An 18,435-nucleotide genomic window follows, 5' to 3' on the forward strand; every position below is an offset into this window, starting at 1 on the left:
TACATCACTGCAAACACTCAGTGTTTGCCCAGCCGCCCTCAGCAAAATGTTTAGCAGAACATATGGCAGCAGCTGCTGTATCTTGCATACAAAGTCAGCCTCTAGATTGCTTTTCCCTGTAAATTTAAGTTACAGTGTGCATCTGTTCCTAACAACCCTATATTCCACCAAAGTGAAGAATGATTCTGGCTGACCTGTTGCCTTTGCAAGCATAGCCTTGATGCTGGGGCCAGGAGGAAGGAAAATGAATCTTATCAGCAGCTAATAAAGCCCAATTCCTGCGAATGCTCCCAAGAGCATCCCGGCATCATTGGCTGCTGAGCCATGCAAACCACAGCAGTTCCGGTGGAGAAGCAAGGAGCTGCTGCTATGTGCTTTCGGAAAGCAGGGTATTTAACCAATTGCTAGCTGATGTATACCACTCTCTCCCTATATATATTTATCATAGAATCCCCTGAGTTGGAAGGGACCCATAATGACCATCAAGTCCAACTCCCTGCTCCTCACAGGAGTACCTAAAACTAAACTATACAACTAAGAGCAGCTTCCTAAGAGAATTATGTTGCTAGAAGTGCTGCAAACCTGGCTTCTGGCTAATAGCATTGAAGAGTCCATATTATTCTATAGGGAATGCACAGGCACAATAAAACTTAAGGTGAAACAAGTGATTTCCTTCTCATTTGAAAAAGAAATCTCAGCATATAATTAAATGGAGATGAGGCTTATGAGCAGGTTTGAACTAGTGTAGCTCTATGGCCATCAGCATGTGCTGATCAATGTGCACCGTCTTTGAACCCAGCCAAATGCTCTTAATCAAGCCCTGCAAAATACTTTATCTCATATCAGAACCACAAAGACCCTGACCAGCCCTCAGACATCACTGTATGGTAATATATGCATAGTTGTAGCTATAACTTTCAAGGATTCTTCAGTCTAACTCATAATCTTGGCCTGGAATTAGGTAATAAAGATTTTATTTTTATGTATGTGTGCATATATATATAAAAACTATAACCTAATAGAAAGATAAGGCTAAAAATGAGCACTGCTCATTATCAACAGCATAAGCTTCCTCCGAGGAGCAGACCGTGCAGGGAAAGCCCTGGAAGAGGACGTCAGTTGTGTTTTATTGTTCAGGCATCACCCAGGGACCTTGCAGGGAAGGGAGGAATTGCGCTGGAAGAGGGTGATGATTTGCCAATTAAAAGCTGCCAATTAGGGAGAGAAGTTGCAGGGCCCTGTGGGGAGCTGCTGAGTGAGGACATGAGATGAGCAATGAGAACAGCAGCTCAGGATGGCAAACCGGCCTGAGGAAAGACACAGGGGTTGGTTAATCAAATGAAGATGGCTGGAGACCAGAGGGAAGACTCCAGAAGATGCATTTTTCTGTTTATTTATTTTTTATTTAGCCCTAAGTCCACACAGTATCCAAGCAACTCAGAATCACAAATGGATTTTATCCTTATGCTACCCTGTGGAGTAGGGAGATGGCCAAATGTTCGGGGAGCCAAGGGGAAGAGCAGAGCAAGTGATTTATTTGCCTCGGGTCATAGAGACCGTCTAACCCAGTTGATGTGAGCCCTAGTTCAGCATCTTCACCACAAAGGCATGCTTTCCCTGAAGGAGGGAAGGTGGTCAGCAACCTGCTGGTATTTCTTTGAGAAGAAAGGCCCGAGGATAAGAAAAACACTAATAGAGGAGAGAGAGAAATTTCAAACACACAAAAAATGATCTCGTTATTATAAAAGTTTTCCACTGGGAAAAAAAATACATCATTATATATGTCCACATGCTGGGGCAAAGCTCAGTGGATAGCACCATTGGGTCAGCTCGTGAGAGAGGGTAGTGGGAAGGGTTCTGATGAGACATGAGACATTGGTACACTAAGGCCATCTGTGGTTTTTTTCCATAGGCTGCATGACAAGGACTTCTGCATCCTTCCTGACCCAGAAGCCACAGGTTTCGCAGCTGTGCTTCCCAGCATCTGAACAGCTTGGTGAGGGTAATGCATTTTCCCCAACACAGAAGCTCTTCTTTGTGGTTTTCAGACTGGCTGCTTAGTACCAATACAAAATCGACCATTGCTGGATGATCTCCTAGCCACTTGGATCCAGTGTGGTCCTCCTTGCTTCAGCGAAAGGCTTTCATGCTTAGAAGCTCTATTATGAAAGTCCACCTGAAAAAGCAGAGTATGGGAGATGCATCATCTATGCAAGAGTCAGAATTCGTCTTCCTCCGCTACGGGTGCTCATCCCCGATTCTCCATAAATAGGAGCTTTTAATTTCCCTCCCACACCAGCGTTTTACATTACCTTCTGAAATGTAAGCTGGATGGCAACCATGGAAATTTAATAAACACCAGGACACTAACCATGACTCACAGCAAGTTTGTGTTTGGTTCCCTACTGGACACCCCATGGTTACCCTGCCCAGGAGTCTTCATTAGGATTTCCACCACCTGTCCTTAAAGACCATTAGAATATAACAAAAAGTGCATTGGATTAAATATCAGGAAATATTATCTTTTCTCAGTTCCATTTCTCAAAAAAACACCTGTGATGTTTACCAGGAGAGCTGCTATCCTAAGCAAAGTTAACTTGCTGGTTACAGGCAGAAATTAATTATGATTTCACTGCTTGCATTCCCTCCAATCCTCATTTCTCTTACGTACGCTGCCTTCAGTGGTTAACATAAGCATTTTATTCCATTACAGGAAACTACCATCCTTCCTCCTTCTCATAAGGACAAATAACTGAGGATTTTCCACAAATATTTTAACCAGTGAACTTAATCCCATCACAGTTTCTTTAACTGTGGACTTTGGAGAACAGTCTTTTTAAGACGCTTCTGAAAAGAATTTTCAATTCCTATGCATATCACTGATAAAATGTCGCCCTTTAAGAGTTGCAAAAAAAACCATATAAAGAATTAAACTGGACTTTCACCAGAACCTTTTTTTCTTCAGTCTTGGACATCACTTCAAAAGTCAAGGCATGAACAGCAGAATAAGAAACTAAATGCAGATCGGTAAAAAAGCATCATTTCTCTCTTCCAGTCAAGTCTGGGAAAGAAGCAAAGAATTCATATTTATAATGTCATGGTACATGGTGTGACCAGATTAAAGAATTTTGGGGGTTTCTGGTAGTAATTTGATTTTTTTTGAGCTATTTCCTTTGTCAAGTGATCATGACCAGCCTGCCACCAAGCTCAAACTGCCACATAAAAAAGTGATTAAGTATTATTGTTCTTCACAGGAAACTGTGTTTACAGCGGGGTGCAGTTTGTGCTGTTCCGACCTGGGTTCGCTGTGAAACATCTGCATGTGATTGTTTATGCTCCTGCAAAACAAGAGCGAGCTTGCCGCATGGCTGCAGAAGCCTGGCTTCGTTCCTAGAGAGCTTCATGCAGGTGGCATCTGATAAAGACACCTGACCCTTTGATTTGTCTTTTACGTCAATAAGTATATGGGGTTTTTTTGGGGGGGTGGAATCACCTGTTTAAATCAAAACTCACGTACGTTTTCTGCCTGCTCAGTCCTTCAGCATCCATAAATGAAAAAACAAACATACAACATTATGGGCTCATGTTTCAGAAATGAAGCATCCAAATAAACAAGTCAGTCTTTCCTAAACAGCAGTCTTTCTCCACTTCCATTACAATCAAGTTCTATTATTTCGACAAAAAAATGTTTTAATTTTTTTTTTCAATGAAACAATAAATTCTCAGTAGCTGAACCTAAAAGCAAACAGCAGTGGTGTAGAAACCCATGGAAATCCAAAGTAACGGTGGCCTTTAGTTTCTTGGTTTAACCCATTCACACTACATGTGGCCCTGAGCTCCTCACTGTCACGGACATTAGGAATTTCAAGGGCTCCTTGCTTTTTTTATTATCACAAACCAACAGTATCCTACGTAGCTCAGAAGAGACTGGTGCCACCTAAATAGTAATGGAAAACTGAAATTGTGTGTAAAATTGTGTGCTAATGCAATACTGCAGGGGAGAGGAAGCAGGAGCAAGTCCCGGAGTTTCTTTCACAAGCATCCTCCGTGGTGACTCCTCTCTGGTCAGAAGATGGATCAGCACAAAGCACTAGCATTAAGAGGAAACTTTTCAAAAATGGATGGTTTGTAGAAAAACAGGACAAATTCGAACACACCATGACAGCACAGTGGGAACGTCACTGCCACAAACTTGGAGGAACAAGACCGTAGCCAAGACACCATGCTCAGCATGGAGCATGTTGTGTCAACACACAGCTAGGCTGGGTGCCTGCCAAGCCAACCAGAAGGTATCTACACTAAGCTCTCTTGGGCTGGATTATTTATGTTTTGGTATTAAAATCTGACAAATAAACCTAACAATATTTTTGGCAAGACTCCAACAGCAGCAATAGCGAGTGTTATGTTAACATAAGTTACTGCTTACTACACTGCAATACGCAACACATCTGGCCAAGGGAAGCAGAAGACAAGTCTGCTGGACAAGTCACACCAGACAGCGTGAACTGCAGGAGCGAGACTGCCCCGTTTCACTGGGCTTCTCGTAGTGGTTTGGTGGCCATGAAGGATGCAACACGAAGAGTATGATGAACAGGATGGGTGGAATATAATAAATGGAGGGCTCAAACCACAAGCATTTGAATTTTGATAAATCAACAAAAAAAATTAGAAACAGAACAAGGAAATCTTAAGTCTGTAGGAGAAAAAAAATCACCATTCTCCACAGGCACAAAACCTAGGCTATCCAGGTGCATCCTGGCATTCCCACTGCCTGTTATCTTCCAGGGCTTGTGAGTGATCTCAAAAACCAATAACAAGCTGTCACTACTTTAAGAGACATTGCCAGAGGACGTTGTAACAAATGGGGTGTCTGGGAAGAGTGAATGTTTTTGCAGTGCAGGCTCGCTCATTTGCAGAGAACAGTACAGTATCACCAAAAAGCACACAGACAAAAAACAAGGCGAAGGATGAAGGCACGTTAGATTCCTCGCAGGAGACTCCACAGGTCCTTGGGGGTTAGTATCATTTCTACCCTCACTATTGTACTGTAAAATTTCATCACACCCAGGACTCTTTGCACATCCCATGGGACAGTGGTAGTGATCGCACGGTTGATGTCACCACACCTCTCGATGGCATGACTGACAACCTGAAGTTTGCAAGCTCATGTGTCGATTCACCTGCTGAGCTCACCAGTCCTAGGCTACAAAAAAAGTCCTATTTCCTCCTTCCTGCTTCTCAGTGGCCCCATGGGCTTCATCTACCTGTGGGGTAGCTCATGCATCTCTCCAAAGACAACGGACACGTGCAACGCAACATCAACATAGAATCATAGAACTGTTTAGGTTGGAAAAGACCTTTAAGATCTTCGAGTCTAACCGTTAACCTCGCGCCGCCAAGCCCACCACTAAACCATGTCCCTAAGCACCATATCTACGCGTCTTTTAAATACCTCCAGCGATGGTGACTCAACTGCTTCCCTGGGCATATACTAACCAACTACGGAAATTTTTGGTGATTTCCAAGGGGAACTTCACTTTGATTTGACCTGAAAACCTCCGTTCATTATGTTACAGCCATCCTGCTAATCTCTATGCTGTAGAGATTACTGTAGCATGACCACAAAGTCCAGGAAGAAAAGGACAGAGAAGAAGGGAAAAGAAAACTGTGAAGTCCTTTGGCAACCACACAAAGAACAGCCTTTCTGCCAGAACCAAGAACAAGGGTGTGATTTGTGATGAAAACAAACCTCGCTCTCATAAGGAAGTTGTCAGAGAGGAGAAGTGATTTTCAGTAGCTTTAAAAATGAAGTTAAGGAATTTAAAATTTATTTTCTAGAGGTGGAAGGTGAGGAGGAATGAGGTAATGGGGTGGTTAGTCCACCTCAGTCATGAACCTGACAACTTTGTTTTACTTTGAGCGCCTTTGTAAGCTCTGCAAACAAGCGTGCCACCACCAAATCAACCATCTGGGTACAAACCAGGGCTAACCGTGTCTCACCGTAACAGGAGCTGCAGCTCTCAGTAGGGGATTTTGGGTAGTTCCCTGTCAGTTGTGCTGCCAGCATTTGCACACCATCGTTTCCCACGTCCCACTCGCCATCTGTAGATGCCACATACGTCCAAGGCAAGCAATTTCCCAGATCGCTGCTTCTGCTCAAGTCTTGCAAGGGGACTAAAGCTCCAGGGCCAGAGTTGTCCTTGTGTCTTCCTGCACCTTGATTGAGAGAATTGAAATAATCCAGGTTACATTTACCCTCCAGTTCAAAGTTTGCAACCCCCATTACTCAACCCCAGTTTATTTCAGCTTAAGTTTGCTATTTTATTTCCAAACATGGCCACAATAATCTTCCATAAAGCACCTGTGCTAACCCTAATCCAACAGTAATTCCAAGTGCCATGGTACATTCACAGTGGCTGATCAGACCAGGCAATTGCTCACTGAGTCCATGCGCTAATATCAGTTCTAATTTCATAACAATTATTTGTAATAAAGCCACTTGATAACAATTATTTGTAATAAAGCCCTATCCTGTGCTCTCTGTACTCAGCGAGCTCTGGTTTGCAGCATCTTCCTGGGTTCTTTGTTTTGCGATGCTTTGGCAGGTCTTTATTGTTGTTTTGGTCTCCTCAATCCCACCTATTGCAGGAGAACTTGTCCACCCCTCAGAACAAATTCAGAGGGAAGCACTGAAGCAGTATCAGCAACCAAATGAGTTTGTGTGTCCTCAAGCAAAGCTAGCCAGGCTCCATCCTGACCAAAATCACTGCTTTACAGGGAAGGCAGCCCTCCAGTTCTCAAATTAGTCCTTCTGGGCTTGCGTGTTGCACATTTACATGGTAGGTTTGAGCAAAAAGTATAAATCAGAGCTAAAACCATGCCGCAGTCACCCATGGATCTATTTTATATATTTTCATTGAAAGAGGAGGCTGCACAGTGCCCACTAACAGCTATTGCACCCAACCGTAGATTGATGCAGTTGAAAAAGCATTTCTGAGCACCCAAATCTTTCTCCAGACACTTTTTCAATATTAAGAAATAATAGAAAGTGGGAGCTCACTACGGTGCTTTGTTAGTGCCTTGCATCACCACAGTCCAAATGTGGCTGCAGGGAGAATGAACAAGCAAAAGGCCGGAGAGAAAAACAAATATCCCTATTTCTGGGAACACTGCAGCTACAAAACTTTGTTCTCACTAAACTTGTGCTACTTCCTACTTCTTGTGGTTTGTTCTCATGCTGTTTTTAACCTCTTCTCAAACCAATATAGTATTTCTATTTCATGTCCAAAACAAACCAAGGAAAAAAACAGAAAACTCAACACATACGAAAAACAATTGAACAGAAACCTTTTCATTCCCAAAAGGATTTTAGCCCCAATTTAGGTCAATTCTTTCTTTTTTTTCTTTTTCCTAATGAGTTCACATGTTCCTATTTTAACTTACTACAAAAAGCAGCACCATAGTGTCTCTAAATAAAGAGTAGGCTCTATTTTTCAATTAAATAACAAAATTTGGTTTTGGGAAAAAAAATCCAACAGATGAATTTCTAGCTAGACAGTCTGCTTTAAAGGTGATTTTTCTTATAACTATATCCTCATATTAAGAAAGAAAGGGGATGAGAAGGGGATGTCCCCCACCTGCTTTGAGAACACGCGAAACCGACGTATGCAGAGAGCAAATAATTTTTAAGAGCCATTGAAGCAGCACTTCTTTTTCTTGAGCCTTTACATTGATTTTCATTGGATCTTACATTGGATTTTTTCAACCACAGTGGGATCCTACGCTTGCAGGCGGCATGCACACGCCAAAGACCCTTCACGCTCACTCCTTGCTAGGCTGGGATGTCCCCCAAGGACGCCCTTTAATTCCCGAGTGCAGGCTGCTTGCAGGAGACTGCAGAATTTGCTAAGCATCCGAAGAGAGATGGCAATGTGGGACAGTTCTTCCTACCATCATGGACTATTGAAATAACTTTTTTGTTATTCAAATAACCAACTGAATAACTTCTACATTTTGATCTAAAAGCAACACGATCAAGTGAACGTGAACTGGCCACGTTCCCAGCTGCAGCCGTAAGACACGTCCGCTCTTCACTGAGATGATAGATGGAAATAACTTGCATTTTTTCCTTCCTGTGACCACCCTTCTCAGCAGATGCTCACAGGAGAAGGGCTGAAAATTGATGAAAGAAGAAAAGGTCCCAAAGGTGTAACTACAGAGGGAAGGGCGTCTTCCTCAACCACCTGTCAGGACGAGGAAAAAGGCAATCACAACAGAAAAAAAAAAAAAAAAAAAATTCTCACTTTTGGCTCAGGATCAGTAATGCTTTACGCAGACCCGGTATCCAGAAAGGCACTCCTGCTCCCTCACAGTACCCCAAAGTAGCTGTTTATACTACAGGCTCTGCTTTTACTGCTTATTTTAAAACAAACCTTTGCCATTTCCTGACCAGAAAAGTTGCACTTTTAATTCTGTGCTAGAGACTTTGAAAGTCAAGATACTGCTGCTTTCCACTATAAATAGCCCAGGCTTGCTATGACATCTCACTGTGACATTTAGTTCAAACAAAGAGAAAAAAAATCTTGACAGGAAACAAATAAAAAAGAAAACCCGAAGAAGAAAATAAATAAAAAACCGGTAAGATAAGGAGTTCTTGTATCTCTGGGAGAAATTAATTTCTGGATAAATTCATAATCTTGAACGAAGTCTTGTTTTCCAGTCTTTGGGACACTTAGACATCCCATAGAAAGTGCCTGATGCTGACTCTGGAGGAGGCAGATCTCCATGTGATACACAACAGGAAAACCTTATTCCAGCCTCTCTGGGTATAATTTCAAACTATTTCCTGGTATTATTTTCACACTCCCAAAAGCCCATGGCTATCGTCCCTCCAAGCTGCCTTGACAATGGTTATAACTGCATTTATTTCCCAGAGCCCTGAAACCAGCAGATTTTGCGTTGCTTGCAGCTGAAATCCTTCCACCAGCGGGGGACTCAAGTCAGAAGCCAAACATCCCAAGACAAACCTCAGGCCTTGGGCCAGGTTATTGAAATTTAAACCAGAAGTGATTTCTCAAAGTAGTTTACGTCACTTGTTTTGCAACCATTCGGGTTTCTGGGCATAAGGCTGAAAGGGGATCCCCTCCATGTACATAAATACCTGATGGGGGTGTAAAGACGACGGAGCCAGACTTGTCTCAGTGGTAACCAAGGAAAGGACAGGAGATAATGGGCATAAACTCAAAACCATGAAATTCCACTTAAAAACTAGGAAAAAAAAAAAAAAGAAGCATGTACGGGTGGTCGAACGCTGGAAGAGGTTGTTGAGTTTTCATCGTGGGAGATTTCCAAAAACCCAGCCAGACATGGTCCTGAGCAGCCTGCCCGGCTGACCCTGCTTTGAGCAAGAGGGTTGGACCAGACGATCTCCAGAAGTTCCTGCCAGCCTCACCGACCACGCGAGCGCATGAAGAACTGTTCCCAGCAATATTCAGGTCTCGGGCACTGAGAAGTTTCTTGCAAGGAAGGGATACAAGCATTCCCATTCTCTCCATGAATTTTTGAAAATTCATGTATGTACTATGGCACTGCCAGTGCACATTTGTTAAAACGCTGAATTCAAAATGACCCTTTAATGCTGTTTTACTTGCTCTCCAATTCATCCACAGCTTCCTCCTATTACCTGCTAATTCCTAGTACCAAAGACTATCATCATCGCCATAGCTTACCTTTCTTCTGTTCCAAGGAGGGACATCAAATTAATTTCAGGAAGGAAGATGCAGCTTATTAGGGAGAAGGGATATGCAAACATTACCTTACACACTGATGTTTTATTTTTAGCAGCTCAGTGAGATATATAAGGCTGTGAGGAGTGGATACATGGCTGCAGTAGGATGAAGTAAGTATCCCAGGGGCAGGTATGAAAAATCTGCACATCTGCAGGGCAGGACAAGGAACAGGCAGTGCTGTCTGGAATTCATGAAAAGGGGGAGAGGCCAAATGCACCGAGCATGTCTTCTTACAGTTGTTCTCAAAAACCAAGTAACTAGGAAAAAAAATAACATCCTGACCCTAAATTTGAGCTCATCTTGTATATTCCTTATTATTAAAAGTATTTATACGGTGAAGTGCTGGAAGAGACAAATTAAATAAGAGAATCTGAAAAAATTCACCTCAATTTGGGAAAGCATCAAGAGAGGCGTTTCAAGAACAAATGCATTGATTACAGAAGTCCTTTTTCTAAATTTCTTACGTGACCCCTAGATATCCCCACCACGTACTTCAATTTGCCAGTCTGAAACCAGTTACCTCTCACAGCAACACTAAAAGCTTTTAAGAGATTTGCCGTCTTCAAGGAACTGTCAAAGAGCTCACTGTAGTTGTTCACACCTTTGCTGTAAAGTCATCGCTAAAGATGCAAACAAAAGTCTTACATAAAACATCGGAATAAAGTGGACCAGAACTCAACACTATACCTAATGCACTAGGAGTGTGGAATTCACTTTATGCCATTTCTTAGCATCCCTTTTTGGCTGGAGAGAGCATATACATTCACTGAAACCATAACTTAAGGCAGAGTTCTTGAGCAAAAGCTCTTTCTTTCAAGAAAAACCTATATTCTCATGGCCTTTCAGTCCTAGATACGCCAGGGAGACTCAAGACACTGCAAGGCTCCAGGTGACAATGACAATTCGATCCAAACCACAAGAACTGCGTTGTCATTGCTTTGGGCTTTTCATAACTGGCTATGGAAAACTACAGACTCTGCCTCGCGCTGGCATCTGCAAAGCACAACAGACTGTCGGGTCCCGCTGGCAGTAAAACCTGTATCGAATCGCTTTTTGTCATTCTGTAGCAACGTGGAACTTTCAGGACTTAGATCGTACTTTGGTCACTCTTGTTGGTCACCGTTATTTCACTAAAACTAAAGAGTAAAATCTCCCAAGCAACTATCAAAACCTGAACCACCTAGAATAGCATAGTGGAAGGGTGTTTTTGTTTGGTTTTTTTTTTAAACTAGAGAAAGAAATATGGTATGTTTCATTTCATATATATTATTCTCTTCCATCCTGAGCACTAAGTACAGCAGAAACCAAACCAATACCTATTCCAACATCAAGGTAACGCAAAAATAATTAGTTTCCTACCCCACTCTTCTGGCATTTGCACGTTGAATTTATCAGGACACTTCACCATAATAAACTACATTATTTTGGAACTAATGCTGATAGAAAAGAAAACAGAAGGAAAAAAAGTGTATGAAAATCACAGGGACTTATTTTATAAAACAACTGAGGTTAGATGAAAAACCAACAGCCCCATCTAGGGGTTACTGCATGTTCTTACATAGGTGGATACTCAGGACAAGTAAGATAACTGGTTTTTTAGGTTTTGTATTTTTAGTTTGAGTGACTCTAGGTGGAATTTAATCTTAACTACAGTATCAACAGTAAAATCACAGCTTCAAAAAAAAAAAAAAAAGACTGACGCAAAAAGCTGTATTAGACTTTGGAGGAAATCTACTTACAGTAGTACTTCAGCACCAAAAAGTGGGCAGTTAGGCTGATATATACAATTAAATGATATGTCAAAGTCTTAAAATGCTTAGTTATTTATAATGAAATCTATACAAAACAGTTAAAAACTTGTTTTTATATACATTTGGAAAAAAAAAAAAAAAAGTATTGTCTTCATTAGCAGAATGTATTACAACTGGTTCTCTTATCCCACCTGAACCCAAACCTCTCTGTGGCTTGTAACTATCACAAAACCCCAATGTATTGCTTCAACAAGCCAAGTCATAAGGCTAATTTCTGAAACCTACCACTGTATACCGATTTAAGCTTTTAAACTCCCAAAATGGTCACTTTAAAAACAGCATGTAAGAGTAAAATACAGATTTTTTTTTTTTTTTAAAAGCCTTAACTCACTTCTAAATTCAGAGGTTCAACTTTGAAAGACGCTGAACCACTTATCCCCAATTTTGAAAAATTGATTTATAGCAAAATATGTCCCCCCCACCCTGTTTGTATTAGAATTAACACACCTGCCTGTTTCACAGGAACTTTTTAAACAACTTGGCCTCACTTTAAATTTTATATTTAAATAAATAATCAAAGATTAACTAGAGCAGATGAGCATTTCATGTGCTTAAGGCACAAAGAAATGCCTCATACACCGTTACCCTACTTCCTGTAAAGCATGAAAACAAAAACCCACTAGCAAATCCATTTTGCTACCAGTTAGTGATTTTGCTTATTTCCAAACATTCATCAACAAGAATTAAAAAAAAACCCCAAACCTGTATTTTTAGGTTTACAAAAAAATCTTAACTGTAAGTGAGCACAAGTGCAAGAAAGCTAACCAATTCCAAAATTCCTGGGGCTTTTCCAGCACTGTCAGAGACACTTTTTCTCTCACATGCTATTTAAAAATACAAATATTTATTAAAACATTCTCTTCTTTTGATGGTGTTTTGCTCAACAGCTAACAAAAAGACACAGCAAAATAACGAACCCTTTTCACTGAAAGCTCTTTCAGTATCTGGGCAAGGGCTTCAATAGCACGAGCTGTAGAATTTGCTGCAGATTTGCTTTTTAACAGAAGTACATTCCACTGTCACAGCTTTTTACTAAATCTCAGTAACTACATCTTTTTTTTTTTTTTTTTTTTTGGAAACAATTTTTAAGATGCAGCTTTTGTAATACCGTCTTGTTAAAACACACTGATGCTTCAAGGGTCCAATGAACAACTCTAATAGGCAAAGTGCTCTAGGACATCACAATACAAGGGCATCTTGGATACTCAAAATCCCAAGATATTTTAAAGTGCACTCCAGTGTCCCAATTCCTTAGGATTGTTCAGCAGAACTTCGAGAGGGGCTGGGCTCAGTGCCGTCCTCAGTGCTACTGTCCACATCTTGCTCCATTGCCGTCTCCTCATCGTCGAGGCACTGACTGGTGAAGTTGTTGAGCTCCAGGAGCCCGCTGGGTTCCACTACCACATTGGAGCTGGAGTGACAAGGGATGGAATAGTGAGGGATAGTCTGAAAGAAAGAAAAGATTTAAGTTTTAACACGCACAGTTTTCACAGGTAAAGGCATCTGCGCAAGCACAGGTACTCAAGGAAAAGGGATATTTGGTTTCCAAGGGTGATTTTTCCCTAGCTAAGGCCTGCTGCGTGTTACACTACGTTAGCTAAAGCTTCAAAGCACCCTTTCACCAGATTAGGTTGTGAAAGATAAAATTTGAATAATCTTGCTCTTAAGGCACTGATCTCTTGGCCTGGGATCTTCACTAAAGGTCTGCGACAGCACAACCAACAGCTAAACCACCAACGCCCACCATCCATCATTCCTCAAACGCAAATCGGAGATAATACTTTCTTCAGCCTTATCTTTTCCTTATCTTTTTCAGACAAGACATTCAGACAGAAGGACTAGCTACGTTTTTTGTATACAATACAATACAAGCTCCGGCCCTGCTCAGGGCTGCAGTAATGTAGAGGCTGAGGAAACACAACGGATCTAAGCTATTTATTTCTGCTTATACTTTTGCAGGTTCTAGAAACTAAATCTGCAACTTTATACAACTGAAATTCTGGGCAGTATTTTACTTTTGAAGCTGCTCGTAGCATGCCACAATGATAAAACAATACAGATTTTCAAAATACACAGATCTGAAGTAAAATAGAAATCTACCTTCGTCTATTTAGGGAAAAGAGGACTAAAAATGAGTAAAAAATAATTATTTCTACAAAAGTGAAGTTAGCTGCAATGAAGATTTTACAAAGTAAGGAGAAAAACTCGAAAGCTCTGTACACAAATTATTTCCCACATCAGAAGCATTTTCACTGTAACACAAATAGGATACACAATAAAACCATTTCAATCCACGCTATCATTTGTGTGAACGTATACAATGTCTACACCACTATGAGTCCTCGGATGACTTAAATACTTCCTCAGTTGACATTCTGACCATGTATTACATCATAAAACATTGTATTTAAGACAGCAGAATCAATGAAAATATCATCAGTTAGGCAATGACTCAAAGCATTTAGACTAAAGATCAATAGTCATTTTATCTCAGAAGTGGCAAGACTAGTTATACGTGACGTTAACAAGCTTTCTTCTGAATCCAGACCTTGTTTGCTGAACTTTCCCAGTAAGCAGAACCCCACTACTTCATTTTTTGCGCTGATTTTATACTCAGAGGTAACATTAACAGACAATATAAAAAATTCTAGATCATAGTTCCATAGTAAGCGGTGAAGGTCACATTTTTAAGCATTTCAAATGAAAGTACTTTGTAAAATTAGATGAGCTTGGTGTGTTTTCTTAACAGAAAAAGAAAGGAAGACACCGAGGACACAGCGAACGATACAGCGCTGGAGAAACCCGAGCTCAATTTAAGAATTACACACTTTGAAGTAGTAATCCATTACAAGCATGAGAGTAGAAAAAGAACCAAAAACTGAAGAAGGAAAACAAAAATACTTGAACATCGTTCAGTTGCTATCATCACATTAGACACGAGTTTGCTCTGCTCAACCTTTGCCTTATTTGCTCTGGTCTTCTCTTACCTGGATTACAATTTCTGATGAGCTCTCTTCAGCTTTCTTTTGTGATATATTCTGAATGTGTATAAACTGGTTTGTTGTAGGCATTCCTTGTGCATCGAGTTTCCTCTCTGTTAAAGTAGGACCAACAGCAGGAGGACTTGAACTGGATTCTGTACATGTCTGTTGCTGGGGGATGGAAGTTGCCGTCATCCCTACTGCAGTCACCCTCGGCACCTGGGTACAAGGTGACGACTCTGCTTCGCTAGCGGGTTTACTAGTGGACATGGCCTTGTTTGGGGGATCCACTATCGTCTGTTCTATGTTTGTGTCAATCTGAGCTTCCACCATAGACACTCTCAAAATATCTGCTACTGCTGTCTTCACGGATGCCTGCATGGGAAATAGGCTGGTAACCGGCAATGCCAGTTTGGGCACAGAACTGCCACCTGCTACCTTTGAAACAGAAGGAGGCTGACGCCCCTCAAAAGTTATCTTTGTAACAGTGGATCCTTGCGTTATAATTGGATGCTGCACCTGAAAATCAAATTTTTGTTGTGCATGTTACAGCTAGATTTCTTTTTTTTTATTGAAAATCTCATCAATATTTCCAAGGACAGTATGGCACAAACAACATACTTGCTATTAGGAAGACAGTTGAAACTCAGTGTTTTAACAAAGGAATTAGCAATGATATGGTAACAATTAATTGAAGCCTCGGGAAAGGCAGCTTTTTAGGCTGCTAGATAAGGATTGTAGCAGTATAATACCACAGCAGCCTCGTTTTCCTTTGGGATTTACATCCCCATGTGATGTTTGTTAACCCTCCTGTTTTCATATGTATTCCTGAAAGGGCCAAAAAAAAAAAAATTGTACTTTTCTGGAGTTAGTTAAAATACTTTTTTTTTTTTTTTTTTTAAACATGTTCCTCAGTCTTTACATTTTCCCCTCCCAAGGAAAATCAAATTACTCCTGTACATGAAAGCACATAACTTCAGGAAGATGTAAACTACAAAGGAAGACGTACAATGGAGAGCCTTAGGAGACTGCAGTGTATTCATCTTTATTTCCACAGAAATAAAAAGTGCTACGGGAACGGAAATTAATAACGTGTCATATCTAAAAATTAAAAGAAGATAATTAGGGACATATTCCATGCACCAGTGGTGGCAGAAATTCATAAAAACTGTCCAACAAAACACGTTTGTGAGCTCTATGGATTTTTTTTTTTTCCCCTATAACATGTGCTTCTCTTTCCTAGTGTCAACCTTCTGATGGGGTAATTAATACCAGCGGAATGAGGAGTTCTCTCTTGCCAGGACAAAACACTGCTACAGCGACAGGGTTGGTGTTTTGATTTTTTTTTTTTTTCCTTGAACAGCGACGTGTATTTTGCATGCTATCAATATTCCGTTACCTGGCTTGCTGGCTGTTTCTCTGAAGAGGCAGGTAGCTGCATTTGACTCTGGGGGGGTTGGGGTTGCACGTAGATTTTTTGTGCCGTTGGTGCCTGTTGCAGTTTGGGCAGCTGCTGCGTGGTTTTTACTGCAAGCACCTGTACTACAGTTTGCTGTGGCTGTGCCACTAAGGTAGGGAGTTGCCTTTCTTTGGCCATCATGTGGTGTGGGGGGTGCTGTGCATCTGGTTTGGTCTGTGCTTGCTCTTGCTGCAGGGGGGTTAGCTTTTGATGCCTTATAGAAAGCTGGGGCATTTGTGGGAGTTTGTGCTGGATTTGGTCGGCCTGCAGGTGGATTGTCTGCTTCTGCTTAGTCTGGAAACACTGCAGAGTTTTCACTTGCAGTTGAGTCTGTTCCAGCTGTGGCTGACTCAGTTTTTGCTGTTTTTGTGCCTGTGATTGTGTCAGGGCAGATCTGTAAAACAGGCCAGTCTGAGGATCTAAGGTGTCCATCTCTTCCACTTCTCCTTCCTCAGTTCCAAGTTGTTCACTGTGTTTGGTAAATGCAGTGTGACTGCTTAAGGCCTTAATAAGAAGAAGTTAGAGCGAGTTAGTAAAGAGAAATATAAATTGTAAGAATAAACAACTTAAAAATAATTTTTTCATGTTTCAACTGGACTACTTTAACTTATTTTACCATTACAGATTCCCAATTAATGTATAAAAAGATACCCTTACATGGAGATTCCACAACATGTAAGCAATCAATAGCTATTTTTATCATGTTAAAACGTGGTACGTCTCTGCGTGACAACATTAACTGTGTAACTAATCCTCAGTGGAGATTATGTAGCCCTTGCATGTGTCAGACTAAGGTTCAAAGCCCCTAAGGTTGCATGGCAGTTGGATATGAAGCAGCAGGGATTAGGAGGTGGTTGAACCAGTATCTCCTCATTAAAGCCAGAGCCTCCCTGCACAATAAATTCTTCTTCTGCCTCTTGAGAGCCTAGTCATCTTCTCCATGATTTCTTCTGCAGCTCTCCATACACCTACAGTCTACCCTGTTTCAGCAGAAATCTTCTCTTCTCCTTCCTTCCTTAAAATTTTATTGCAATTTTTCTTGGGCATTGCACAAACATTGTTTGATTTTTTGAGGGATTTGAGGGAGCAAGATATCTACGTTACTATGTTTCGTATACCATGGTATAAACGTATTAATAAATGGCCTTAGCAAGATGAAGCAGCCTACTCAAATACCTGTGAAAATACACTCTCTGAAGTGGGTTTATAACCCTAACACAGTGCTGTCCTGGTCCACACCTGAAGTTCCTAGAAGTTAAAGCACTGCAGAGCTGAGCAGGTCTTAACAGTGAAAATCTTCAGTAAGGTTTTTTTTGGGGGTTTTGTTTTGTTTTTGGTTTTTTTTTTTTTTTTTAAGTTCCTTAAAATCTTCAGTAAGATTTTACCACAAGCTACACTGGTTTTTTTGAAGTGTTTGGGATCCTCACGGTACTGGTCTAAATATGATCTTAGTTTTTGATTCAGAGAAGTTTGGCTATTCACAAACTAAAGCCCTCAAATGAAAGACACTGTGTGCTCTGTGTACTGACCAGATTCTACTTCATCGCTCTTCCACCTACACTAACACCAACATAATGTAAAGAGCCTAGGCCCTTGCAATACAACATATAGAAAAAAGCAGCTTGTTGCTGTTGAAGGGATGACATACAGACAGCAAGAACTCATCTAGAAAGCACTATGTTTTCCACAGTGGCTGTTAATACCTCTTACTTAACAGTCTCAAGTAATCTCATTAACTGCTTCCCTTTTATCCCACCACCACCCTCACCACCAAAACAGACAATATTAAAATTATTAATTTGCCTTTACACTTAGCATTTTCAGTGGCAGCAACATGACATATTCATTCAGAACAAGCCCTGGTCCTACATAATTCACATAACCTACTGCTGTTTATAGACTGTTGGGAAAAGAAAGGGTACAACCTGCTGCATAATATGGGTAATTGCGCCTGTGGAGGATGCGGGGATAGATTTCACCACAACAGAAGTCTGCGTTGCTGTCTGCGACTGAGCCACATGCTGCAGCAGAGTCCTCTGGGGCTGAGATGACTGCTGGTGGGGCTGGGACCGATGACTGACTGAAAATAAAAGAGGTCAGTGGCACTTCTCCAGAACTAACTTCAGTAACTTTAACTATTTGCTTTGCATTTAAGCTTCAACTGAAAGCGTATATGAGTGAAATAAAGATCTGAGTATGAAAAACATCTTTTACTGTATGCTAGCTTCAACCTTAAAGTGCAGATCTATTCTGAGAAGCCTCTTAAAGTAGCAACTCAGGGTTTGGCTTTTGCCTCTGTTTCCTAAGTAATCACACTTGGTCCAAACCGCCTCTGGTCTCCCTCTCTCAACACACCAACTTTGCAAGCAGAAATTATACTCGATTTTCAGCTGGGT

General features: G+C 41.0%; 1 protein-coding gene and 2 long non-coding RNA genes across 3 annotated transcripts in view; all 3 read right to left on the minus strand.

The window, feature by feature from the left end:
* Window positions 1–1,390: 1,390 nt before the first annotated feature.
* On the minus strand, window positions 1,391–7,971 carry LOC142597154 (uncharacterized). The gene is made up of 3 exons (XR_012831986.1): window positions 7,638–7,971; window positions 6,001–6,216; window positions 1,391–3,061 (listed from the first exon to the last, which is right to left on the minus strand). It is a non-coding gene; the product is annotated as an uncharacterized LOC142597154 (long non-coding RNA).
* Window positions 7,972–8,006: 35 nt separating this feature from the next.
* Window positions 8,007–10,608, minus strand: LOC142597155 (uncharacterized). The gene is made up of 3 exons (XR_012831987.1): window positions 9,729–10,608; window positions 9,161–9,267; window positions 8,007–8,243 (listed from the first exon to the last, which is right to left on the minus strand). It is a non-coding gene; the product is annotated as an uncharacterized LOC142597155 (long non-coding RNA).
* Window positions 10,609–10,989: 381 nt separating this feature from the next.
* Window positions 10,990–18,435, minus strand: part of EMSY (EMSY transcriptional repressor, BRCA2 interacting) — a 41,260-nt gene continuing 33,814 nt past the window's right edge. The window contains exons 19-22 of the mRNA XM_075721442.1: window positions 17,965–18,137; window positions 15,980–16,543; window positions 14,587–15,099; window positions 10,990–13,045 (exon numbers count right to left, since the gene is read on the minus strand). Of these exons, the coding sequence (XP_075577557.1) occupies window positions 12,851–13,045; window positions 14,587–15,099; window positions 15,980–16,543; window positions 17,965–18,137 (1,445 nt within the window). The 3' untranslated portion in view covers window positions 10,990–12,850. The remainder of the gene's footprint in view (window positions 13,046–14,586; window positions 15,100–15,979; window positions 16,544–17,964; window positions 18,138–18,435) is intronic.

The sequence above is a fragment of the Pelecanus crispus genome, chromosome 1, assembly GCF_030463565.1.
Source record: "Pelecanus crispus isolate bPelCri1 chromosome 1, bPelCri1.pri, whole genome shotgun sequence".
Classification (NCBI taxonomy): Eukaryota; Metazoa; Chordata; class Aves; order Pelecaniformes; family Pelecanidae; genus Pelecanus; species Pelecanus crispus.